General features: G+C 55.0%; 1 protein-coding gene across 3 annotated transcripts; it reads right to left on the minus strand.

Moving 5' to 3' along the window:
• Positions 1 to 329: 329 nt before the first annotated feature.
• Positions 330 to 10,630, minus strand: ATG9A (autophagy related 9A). 3 transcript variants are annotated; one of them, XM_071562254.1, is made up of 14 exons: positions 10,456 to 10,630; positions 9,444 to 9,477; positions 8,796 to 8,867; positions 8,317 to 8,478; positions 8,072 to 8,213; positions 6,375 to 7,123; positions 5,895 to 6,048; positions 5,489 to 5,668; positions 4,381 to 4,626; positions 3,871 to 4,091; positions 3,343 to 3,460; positions 2,977 to 3,199; positions 2,714 to 2,856; positions 330 to 2,608 (listed from the first exon to the last, which is right to left on the minus strand). In XM_071562254.1, the coding sequence occupies exons 1-14, from the start codon at positions 10,556 to 10,558 to the stop codon at positions 2,603 to 2,605; spliced, it is 2,553 nt and encodes an 850-aa protein (XP_071418355.1). In that variant the 5' UTR covers positions 10,559 to 10,630; the 3' UTR covers positions 330 to 2,602. The 3 variants fall into 3 exon arrangements, with proteins under 3 accessions (XP_071418355.1, XP_071418354.1, XP_071418356.1); XM_071562253.1 differs by lacking the exon at positions 9,444 to 9,477 and adding an exon at positions 10,187 to 10,230 and having other exon boundaries at positions 8,796 to 8,860; XM_071562255.1 differs by lacking the exon at positions 10,456 to 10,630 and adding an exon at positions 9,956 to 10,164 and having other exon boundaries at positions 8,796 to 8,901.
• Positions 10,631 to 10,682: the final 52 nt, after the last annotated feature.

The raw sequence follows: 10,682 nt of genomic DNA on the forward strand, positions 1-10,682 counted from the left end.
CCCGCAGCCGAGGTGAGATGCCCCAGTCCCGCTTATCTCCGCCGCCGGCCCGGCCCTGCAGTGCCGCGATAGCCCCCGAAACCCCAGCGGGCCCCTCCCGCCGTAGAGGTCAGGCAGGACGAGGCACTGCCCTCCTGGGGATAAATATAGCCTTGGCCTCCCGCGCCGGCCGGGACTGCGCTCCTGGGAGCTCCCAGCGCCCCCGGAGCACCCTCTTGCTGTCATGGCAGGCTTCTGCTCCCGTGGTTTCCTCAATGCCCTGTGCCATGGCTGGGCCCAGGTGAGCTGCACGGTGCTGGAGAGTGAAGGCAGACTCAGACGCAGGAAGGGATGATACACCCCATCTTTATTAGATGGCTATACAGCTGTACAGCGAGGGCAGGGGGGTGCAATACTGTGCTCCCCAGAGCCCCCCACGCCTGCACACCTCGGAGGAGATGAGGAAGAGTGGCTCGCCATGCACATGGGACACTGACACAAGCACAACATGCGGCAAAGTCTCAGGCCTGCTCTGCCTGGCCTCTCCCTCTTGACAGCCCAGGAGAAGGCCTAGGCTTTCCCACTGCCGCAGGGCACTGCCTCTAGCCGCTCAGCTTTACAGGCCACTAGCAACTCCACTGGGAAGCCCAGATGCAGTGTCCCAGAGCCCCAGAGAGGCTCACTTTGAATAGAGCAGCAGGCTGGGTGACAAGGGAAGCCACTGAAAAGCTTGGGTTCCTGGGGATTTGCTTTCAGTTTCCTTTCACCAAGCCATGACAGCCTCAAGCCAAAACTGCTGAGGGGCTGTTGCAGCCACGCTTCCATGGAAGGACCCTTGCAGCACTGAGGCCTACAGAGCCCTGACCCCAGCAGTGAAGAGCTGATCCCCACCCGAGCTATGCTTCAGCACATTCCAATCTCATGCAGACCGCAGAGCAGTCAAAACTCCAGCCCAGCCCAGCCCAGCCCAGCCCTTTCCATGGCAGCAAGGGAGCCCACTACTGCAACAAACCTGCCCCTGCCCAAGCCCCCCGGCCCAGCTCACGCTCGAGCTACCCAGGTGCAGCACCACTGGCAGTAGGTGGCTTGGTGGCACATTCTGTCCCATGCTCAAAGGCCAAAGGGCAATAACCCTGGCAGGGGAAGAGGGGGAGCCCTGGACACCAGGGACAGCAGAGAAGGGTGTGCAGTGCTCACAGGAGGCATGGCAAAAGCAAACAGGCCTTTGTCAGAGGCAAGAATGGAAAGCAAATCCTGGCAGGAGTTAGCAGGGATGCAAATCCTCAGAAGCTGCAAAGAGAAGAGAAGAAAACCAGAAGGATGGTGGGAAGGTCTTGTCTGGGGCTACATAGCACAGCTGGGATCCTGATTCCCCACCATTATCCCCAGGCTGGGTTTAGGACTCCAATCCTGCCAGACATGAGACAGCTGCTTAGTATATGGTCTCTGCAGCAGCTGAAACCACGTTACAAGCAAAACAAAGGTTTCAGGAGGAAAGGAGGAGCTGGGACCCTCTGGAAGAGATGCACCAAAACCTTCAGCTGGGGAAGAGGAAAGCCCACTTCCACAGGAACAGCATCAGGACAGACCCAATGCAACAGCACCTGGGCATGGGGAAAAAGGCCTTTTTTGTGCCTAGGGAAAAGGAACCAACACACAGTGCACAAGAGCTTCAGGGTAGGCTCTGAAGGGGCTGTGAGCACTCCCAGGAGATGCTAGGCTGCTGCTCCATGCTGGGGTCTCTTTGGCACTGCATGAGGGCCCACTAGCAGCCCACATCCCATGGGTGCCACACAGGGAGAGGAGACTACTGCCCCAGCCCAGAGGCATGGTATGGAGGCTGCCAGCTGGGAGGGACATCAAGGACCCTGGAATTTTCACCCCACTGACCCTTTCTTGCATGCAGGGAATGGGCCAGCTGTTGTGAGAGTCAGGGAAGAGCTTCAGCATCCCCAGATTGAGCCAGAGCTGTTCCCACCAGCTCTATATTCCATCCCTACTCACACCAGTAGCAACTGGGGCCCATCCCTCTGCAGGGTGCTGGGACAGGGGGGTGGGCAACTGCCCCACTGCTGTCCTGCTCAGGGGTGAGGGGAACAACACTGGTCCCCTCTGGAAGGACGAACATAGTCCTGGGCACCTCCTCAGGGCTGCAGGCAGGGCACTGTGGTGAGCTAGACCACCCTCAACAACTCTTGCCCTCATTCTGGGGGCAGGTTCCAGCTCTGGAAGGACATCTGAATAGAGCTGGTGCCATCTCACATCCCTTCAAAAAGCAGCTGCTGCTGCCACCTCCAAGCCAGTCCACAGTTCCTCACTGCTAGACCTGTCACGTCAGCTTCCACAGGCTCTGCAGAGATCCTCCGACACGGACGACAGATGTGAACACAGACAAATGTATGTACTCATACACGCATTCACCCCACAAGTCAGAGTGGTGTTGACTTGACACATGGCTGGACACAAGGTGCCACAGCAAGGCCATCAGCCTGGCAGTTTTGTCTTTTCTGCAATTGATGGCAACAAAATGTCCACTCAGGACAGAAGAATCAGGCCGATGCCACATCCTGCTGCCCAGGTGGCTCCCAGTCTGCAAGCCCCATGAGATCCCCAGTCTACAAGGCTATACCTGCAAGACAGAGACAAAGTGACACCTACTCGGACCAGCTGCCAGCACCCCAATCTGACATGCAGAGTACACTCTACCCCTCTGAGCCACAGCTGTCACCCCTACCTTGTGGATCTGTGGCGGAAGCTCATCCTCTGAGCTCTCCTCTGGCACGGGCTCTGGGTGTCTCGCTGACTGCCCATCCTCAGCCCAGCCTCCCAGAGGGAGGCGGGAGAAGTGTGATGGAGCTCTGTGCACTGTGCCTGGGTCTGAAGGAGAGGCAAAAAGGAAGATTAGCTACCTGGGGGACTGCCAGTGCCCAGCAGGCACATGCCAGTCCATAAAGGGCATCTGTTATTTCGTTCGGACCTCTGCCCTAGCTCCTGTACCTGTGATGCCACCATATCGCCGCTGGAAGCCAGTCTGCAGCGTGGCTGTCTCCTCGGCAGGCTGCCGTGGTGAGGAGAAGGGGTAGCTTGCAGAGCGAGGAATGGGGACGGGGCCACCCCGCTGAACGTCCAGCTCTTCATGGGCACTCTCCCCACTCTCATCACTCTCTCGTCGGTGCCAAGTGTGCCGCTCAGGCTCCAGCTGGGCATGCTGCTTGTGCAACTGCAGGCCAAAACATGAGTGACTCAGCTGTGTGGGAGAGGCCAGACGCCTAAACACACCCTCTTTGCAGCACTGCAAACACACTAGTCTTCTGTTCAGAACAGACACACCCCTCTTGTCCAGCCCAGCTCTGGGTTGCTCACCTCGTGCATGTAGAGTGCATGGAGACTCATCTCAGTGGAGGCATACTCTGACAGGATCATGCTCTGCAGCTGACCCTCCCAGGCGCTGCTCCCCGAGCTCATGGTTCTCGCATCAGCACTGCCGTGAGACACAGAAGTAGTGGTTGGTGCTCAGATGGCCCCACACTGCCCAGCCTCTCTCCACTCTAATGTCAGGCTTGCAGAGATCCACTCCTGAACTGGGTAGGAACACGGCTTTCGCAGCACGTCCCCAAATGCACAAGGTGATCAGCACTGCTATTGGCCACTGCCTCCTCCCTACAGGGAGTCTCTCATCACTGTGGTACCTACAGAATAGAACACTGATTCTGTCTTTTGGGACCAGCCTAAGGACCTAGGTCTAACTCTTCTTGTGAATATATCCCTTGCTGTCCTAGGCTGCAGAGATGAATGCCACCAGGCACCTAGGACAATACCTTGGATGGCAGATGGGCAAGAGGTAAAGGAATGTGCAAGGTATCTGGCTGCCCTCTCCAGCCAGCAGCTTACCCAGAGGCTGTCATGGCACTGGCGCCACGAGGCTGGGCTCCCTCTCCATCCCTTCCCGCTGCCTGGAAGCCGCTGGGAGCCTGCTGGGCAGACTGGAGTGGGGAGAAGGAACGCAGGGCTGAGGCGACTTCAGAGAGATGGCGGGATGCCTGTCCGTCCCGGCTCATGTGGAAGCCCAGTGCTGAGGAGCCTGCTATCACATTGGCAATCAGGCTGTGAGGCTGCAGAGTTGAAAGGGAAAGAGACTCTGTCCTGTGCAGAGCTGGAAGACTGATCCCCGCCAGTAACACAGAGCTGTGGCACCTCAGCTATCTCAGCCCCTCTCCCACCTCACAGGACTCCAGGACAGCCTACTGTCTTCTCCTGAAACCCCAAAGTGTCCCAGTTAGTGCTGATCTATCACATTTACATCGCCAGACACATCCTAAGTAAGAGCAAAATTGCCCAGAGAGCCTAAGGATCAGTTTGCCAACATCCAGCAAACACCCCAAGAACACCCTGCCTGGGTACCTCTGATTCTGACTGCAGGGACTGGATGGAGCTGAAGAGAGCATTTTCAGGGAGCACAGCCTGCTGAGCCAGTGCCACGCTGCTGTCCCGGTGCACCCGCTCCTTCAGAAAGCCAATGAAGGCTGTGCTCTCGCGGGGCGGCTGCCACTTGGGATTGGTGATGGCAAAGTGCATGAGGGACAGCTCCGTCTTGCCATCCTCGGCCTGCTGGTAAATGGAGGCTTCCGTCTTTCCTGCCGACATCCACTGCAGACAACAGAAAAGCAATGAGGGACAGGATCTGCTTTTACAACCCTGCCAGGCCTAGGAATCCTGCAATCAGACTGGGCAAAGCATGCAACCCAGGACAAGCTGGGCCACAGCTCCATATGTATCATGTGCTACACCAAAAGTCCCATGTTCATTCAGCCCTCACAGCCTGGGGAAGAAGCAACAAGCAGCGTCTTCCACCTCCATCCCAGAAAATGAAACACTGGAGAGCTGGGGACAGTCACAAAACACAGAGCTAAATGACTCGTCTTGCACTCTCCAACTCACAAGAGTGACTACAGTCAACAGATGACAGTTCTTAAAAGCTTTCTGCCACACTGAATTCATCCCCTCCCTAGTTCATGACCCTGTCACCAAGGAGTCTTTCCCTAGACAAGTAACCTAAATTCCCAGGCATAGGAAACAGATGAATCCCTTTCCCCCCTGCTAGATTTTACATAATGGAAAATGCTTCCCGTTTCCTCAAGGCTGCCTCACTCTTGAGCACAAGCAATGCAGTTCTTTACATGAGTTCTTGGTGATCACACTTTCTGTATGTCCAAATATCCCCATTCCTCTCTTCTGAGAACACAGGACTCTTGGTTGTGATAACAGGCAATGACATCAAAGAAATTACAAAGCCTGGTTCACAAAGTATCCAGTCAATAATAACAGCTGGGCCACAAGGGCCTTCTGGGGCTGGCGACCTGTGCTGACACACCCAGACACCCTGCCAAGAGGTAGGTGGGTGGCTGGGCTGTAGACTGACTGGAGTTGTGTTAGGACCGCTCATGGGTCTAATGGACCAGATATGCTGGTGGGCCACCCAGGTTGGTCTCCTGCCTCCCATGGGACCTACCGCTGGGTGGCCGTGCTGGCGCACATCCATCTGGGCAAAGGAGCAGGTGTCACCCACACCCACCACCTCCACAGTGAAGTTGCGGAAGAAATCAACAATATCCAAGGACTTTGGCCGCAGGAAGATGATAAGGATCAGGGGTGTAATGATGGGACTCAGGAGCTCCTCCAGAATGAAGACCTGAGAACAGAGATAATGGGTTCAGCACAAGCTTGAGGATGTCAAAAAATAACACGATCCCAAAGTCAGCCCCCAGCTCCAGCCTTCCATCTTATGGGGCAAGGTGTCTCTGAGAACACTGCCTTGTTCCTCTGCTAGCCCAGGAGCTGTTCAGCTCTCCAGCAGCTTCTCTCTCCTGCAGGGATGGGGTGAGTCCAAAGTACTGGACCATGCAAGCCAAACTCACCGCTTTGTACTGGAAGAGCTGGGCAAACTCATCCCTGGTCTCATAGCGGTGGGCATTGCCCTGCCAGTGGTCAGGCATGTAGTGGATATGTGCCAGGATGACTCGCAGCAGCTGCTCTGGGCAAAACACCAGGTGCTGGTCAGGGATAAAAGACCTGCAGGACAGGACAGGGAAACATCATAGCATCACATCTCACTTCCTGGGAGATGCCATCCTGGGAGGGCAGAGTGACTGGTCCATATCACAGCTCCACCTGTACCGTTCCTGCCAGCCCAGCCCTTCATATCATACAACCACTGCATCCAGGATCACCACTACCCCCTTTCTCCTGCTTGGTCCTGCCTCTCCCCAGTCATGCCCCTCACTCAGGCAGATTCACATCCATCTGCAAGCAAAGAGCACGTTTACATGTATTCTTGCCAGCCCCACTGCTCCCCACAGCACTGGCAGGAGCACAGGGGCAGCACAGATCCACCTCACCTGCACACCGTGATGCCCACCCCAAGAAGGGTGACTGTGGTCAGAACATGCTCAACCGCCAGCACATCCTCATCATAGATGGTGAGAGCGATGAGCACAGCCAGGATGGAGCCAGCAAAGAAGGCCACGTTCTTGGCCACAATGGTGAGAAGCGGGGAGATAAAGCAGTTCATGTACTTGGAAGCTGGCTTGTACCCCTTGCTCAGGCGTGAGTGCAGTTCGTGATCCAGCTCATTGAAGTGACGCAGGTAACAGCGGCCATAGAGAGACCAGCAGCGGGCACCCAGGCTGCCTGGCTCCCGCTTCAGGATCTCTGTGTAGCTGAAGAAAGCATAGAGGATCTGCCAGATAAGGATGAGGGGGCAGAGGAGGAAGTTAGCAATGCCAATCCAGAGGATGCGAGTGCTCAGCTTCTCCGCCAGCTCCAGGCGGTTCCCAGCCCGCTTGTACTCAGCCTTCAGGCTCCACTCGTTCTCAAAGAGGGAGCCAGGACCCCAGAAGAAGATGAGCTCAAAGTTGTACTTGAGCCCACGAGTGTAGAAGACTGTGTCTCCCAGCAGTGGCAGGCGGAAGCGGATGGGCAGCAGTGACTTGTTCACCATGGCCACCATGTAGTTCTTGAAGCGTAGGATGCGGTGATAGATGTCCAACTCCGTCAGCTCCTTCTTGTGGATGCAGATCTGGTGCTCCTTCTGAATCTGCACTATGCGGGCCTGCACCTCCTGCCAGGTGTAGTAGGGCAAGGTGGACTGAAAGGCGACAAGCAGCAAGATTAGGGGCAGGAAGCACCCAGGGACAGAAGCCAGGCTGAGCCCACTGAAGCAGCAGGTCCCAGCACACACCTTGAGGTGCTGACAAGTCCATGAAACGCTGGGACATGAGACACCTCCTGACACTGCTTCAGTCTGCAGTGGGCAAAACCCACATCTTGCCCTGATGCCCTTTACCCCAGATTAGCACAGATGACTGTTTCCCAGCCACTCACACACCAGCTGCCTTGGAGGCACAAACACAGCTCCAGGCTCCCATGGGTCCTCCCAGACCTGCCATTTGGAGCGAGCAGGAAGACACAAAACAGGGCAAGGGACTTAAGCAGTGTCCCAGAGGGAGTCCATGGAAAAGGTGGGGACAAACCAGGCCTCTTGGCAAACCCCACCTCTCTCAAGACACTTTATCCCTTCAAAGGATGCACACGTATTTTTTCATGTTGTCCATCAGAGCAAGGACTCTGGACTAGGATGTATGTGCATGCCTCAAACTCCATCTTTGAGACACTAATCTCCTGTGTGACCTTCACCAACTAAATAGATCCATTCCTTCTTTTCCCCCCAAGCAAACAAGGAAGGTGAGGTTGTCCACAACCCAGGGAGGTATGAGGATATCCTTGCTTATGCCTTCTCTGTGGAAGGCATTACAGAAAAGGCCATCACTGAAGAATACATGTTTTGGGTGCAGATGGCAGAGGTATGTGCCAACAGGCAGAGAGGCAGGCTGGGCAGAGAGGGGTTAACACAGAATAATATGGCTGCTGGAGAGGAGGCTGAAAGGAGCCTGCAGTTAGGGAGCAGAGGAAAGAGTGCTTTGTAGAGGTCTGAAGAGAAGCAGAGAGGTGTGCAGGCAAGTTGCTTCTAACCACCCAGAAGATGCCTCCCTTGACCCTCAGCAACCCCAGACACAGCCCTGGCTCAGCTACTTACCATGGGGATTTTCAGGGCATTGATGTAGAAAGAGTGAATCTCCCAGTAGCAGCAAATGTTGTAGATAAATTTGACAAGTCGGTGGATCCAGAAAACCCCAGCTATCACCAGGATGCAGATGAGGAAGCTGTTTGCCTGGATTCTGCATGCAAGAAGAGGCAAGTAGGGTGAGACAGGCGCAGACAGGTCCCCCAAGTACCTGAGAAAGCAAGAGCAGTGGTTAATGTGCCCTCCACTACACTCACCTTGCACTGCAGACATTTGGAGGCAGGAAGGCATCTGGCAGAGTCACCTTAATGGGCTCGCTGGGATGCTGGCTGTGATTTAATGCTTTGTTGGCAAAGAGGATGTCATAGTCAACGCAGCTGATAAGAAAGGTGGTGAATGCAACCACAAAGATGAACTGCCTGTAAAAAAAAAGAAGCATGTATAAGAGAATCACCCTTCTGCTCCCCTCCGCTCCCCAAAACGTGAAGCAGCCAGGGGCCCATATCATGGAGATGCATTCCCACAGCCAGTGGGGTAGGAAAGCTCACAGGCAATAGTTCCCCAAAGTGAAATGTAGGTTTGGGGCATGGAAAACCCTAATGAAGGGGAAACAGGACAACTATGAAAGGAGCATTCCCACTCTCCCAGATACATGAGCTTGGCAAATGCCTGTGGCTGTGGCAAATGCCTGTGGCTGCTGCACCAGTCACAGTTACAGAGGGGAACCTGCACTTACATGAGCTCAAAGATCTCTCCAATGAGCATGCAAGTGAAACCATTCTTCTGATGCAGGTTATAGACGTGAAGGCTACAGTCAAGGAGAACAGCGTGAAGACTTGTCTCTGATGAAGGATGGAGAAGCTTCTGTCCCACTGGTATTCTATAGCCTCCCAATTCTCCCTCCACCACCACCACAAAATCCCTCCCAACCCGATTCATCAGCAAGCTGGTTTCCCACTGCAGATCTGTCCAGATAAAGCACAACTGTGGTATGAGAATTTGGCTTCATCCATGCTCCTTTCGTCCCCCACCCAACACCCAGAATAGGGTCTTGTCTCAGCACAAAGAAGAAACTCAGCCTGCCCTCAGGTTGCACAAGGGTGGGTAGGGCAAGGCAGGACAAGAGAGAGATAGTAAAACATGCATTTAATGGCACCAACTACCGGTGACTTGTGCTCCCTGTTCCCAATCTGGCCAACGTGGTCAGTATAACAAACACCATTTTATAAGGCAAGCAGCCATTCTCCATGACAAAGAGCCTCATCTATAACCCTTTCCCCAGTTATCAGACCCAGAAGGTCCTGTGAATCAAGTAGACAAATCAAACGGATTTCTTCTTCCCCTCCCTACCGGCCTTAAGATTCCTTGGCAACAGGCTGATTACCCTCTTCCGTGCTGTCCTTGAAGGTCCCAGGCACCTGGCCAACCCAACAGAGGTGATGACTCAGTCAGAGAACAGGAAAGTGTAACAGCACGCAAAGCACTGTCCACAAAATCAAGAAGTTACAAGTCCTAAGTGGGAAGTTGTATCAGAACTGCTGCTGAACAGAGAGAACCAGGGCACCACAGTAGTCAGGGATATCCACACTGTAATCTGCTTCCTCTGAGGATTGAGTGAGTGACTCGTATTCTTTTATATGATTTTTGAGTCTCATTATGATCATTACACTAACACAGCAAACCATGTATTAAGATATGACCTGATCTGTACAGAGTTCAGATGACTAGAAACCATAAGCTAAGAGAGGCTATAAAATTCTGTGCTGTGCTATATATAAAATTGCACTACACTGATTCTGCTTACAGAAATCCCACACTACTTTGATTATAAATGCTATGCTAGCAATAAAAACCTGTTAAGAAAATAAAGCATTAATTGTAAATACAACGTAGTACCGTCATCACTGCCAAGAATCCCTAGAAGCACCTGTCTGACCCTTGGTGTCAGGTGGCAGCATCCCAAAGTTTGGAGTTTCTGCCAGCCCCTCTGGAGCTGTGTGGTGTCCTACAGTAAGGGGAAGCCACGGTCCAAGCTCCACGTTACACCAAGTCCCCTGTTTTTCCCGCACTGAGAGGCCAGTAGGCGGGGGGTTCCTCCCGCCTGACCCCCGCCCTGCGAAAGGATATTCGAGAAAAGAAAAGGTCCAAGTTCTCGATGTGATGCCACGGAGCTGAAGAAAGAAGCAGCACAGGGTGAAGGGCCCTCAGCACACCCAGCGCTGCTGTTGTGACCAGCACAACCCATCTCTTCCCCGCTGCCCCGGGCCCCTAGGTCCCAAACCAGCCCCGCAGCCCCCAACCCCGGCATCCCTCGGTGTCCAGCCTCTCCCCTCCGTCCCGGCCTCTCCGCGCATCCCGCCGCCGAAAAGGCCCCAACCCCCGCTGCTGCCGCTCACACTTGGCACCCTCGGGGACGTGGACGAGCAAGTCGCCGCCGCCGGGCGGGGACTCAGTGGAGGAGCTCTCCAAGCGCTGGTACTGCGTCTCGAAGTGGGCCATGGCGGGGCGCCGCCGCCGCCGCCGCCGCCGCCGCCGCCACGGCCCGGCCCGGCCCGGCCCGGCCCGGTCGGCCCCCGCCCACGACTGGCGGCCGGCACGCCCAATGGCGGCCTCGGGGTGGTAC

This window comes from Pithys albifrons, chromosome 8, assembly GCF_047495875.1.
Source record: "Pithys albifrons albifrons isolate INPA30051 chromosome 8, PitAlb_v1, whole genome shotgun sequence".
Classification (NCBI taxonomy): Eukaryota; Metazoa; Chordata; class Aves; order Passeriformes; family Thamnophilidae; genus Pithys; species Pithys albifrons.

What these genes read in the sequence shown, in the direction of transcription:
- ATG9A (XM_071562253.1), bottom strand. Translation starts at nt 10,558, where the DNA reads ATGGCCCACTTCGAGACGCAGTACCAGCGCTTGGAGAGCTCCTCCACT. An exon ending in CCAAATGTCTGCAGTGCAAG is followed by an intron (nt 8,214 to 8,316) that starts GTGAGTGTAGTG and finishes TCTTGCATGCAG; the next exon opens with AATCCAGGCAAACAGCTTCC. An exon ending in AGCTCTTCCAGTACAAAGCG is followed by an intron (nt 5,669 to 5,894) that starts GTGAGTTTGGCT and finishes CTCTGTTCTCAG; the next exon opens with GTCTTCATTCTGGAGGAGCT.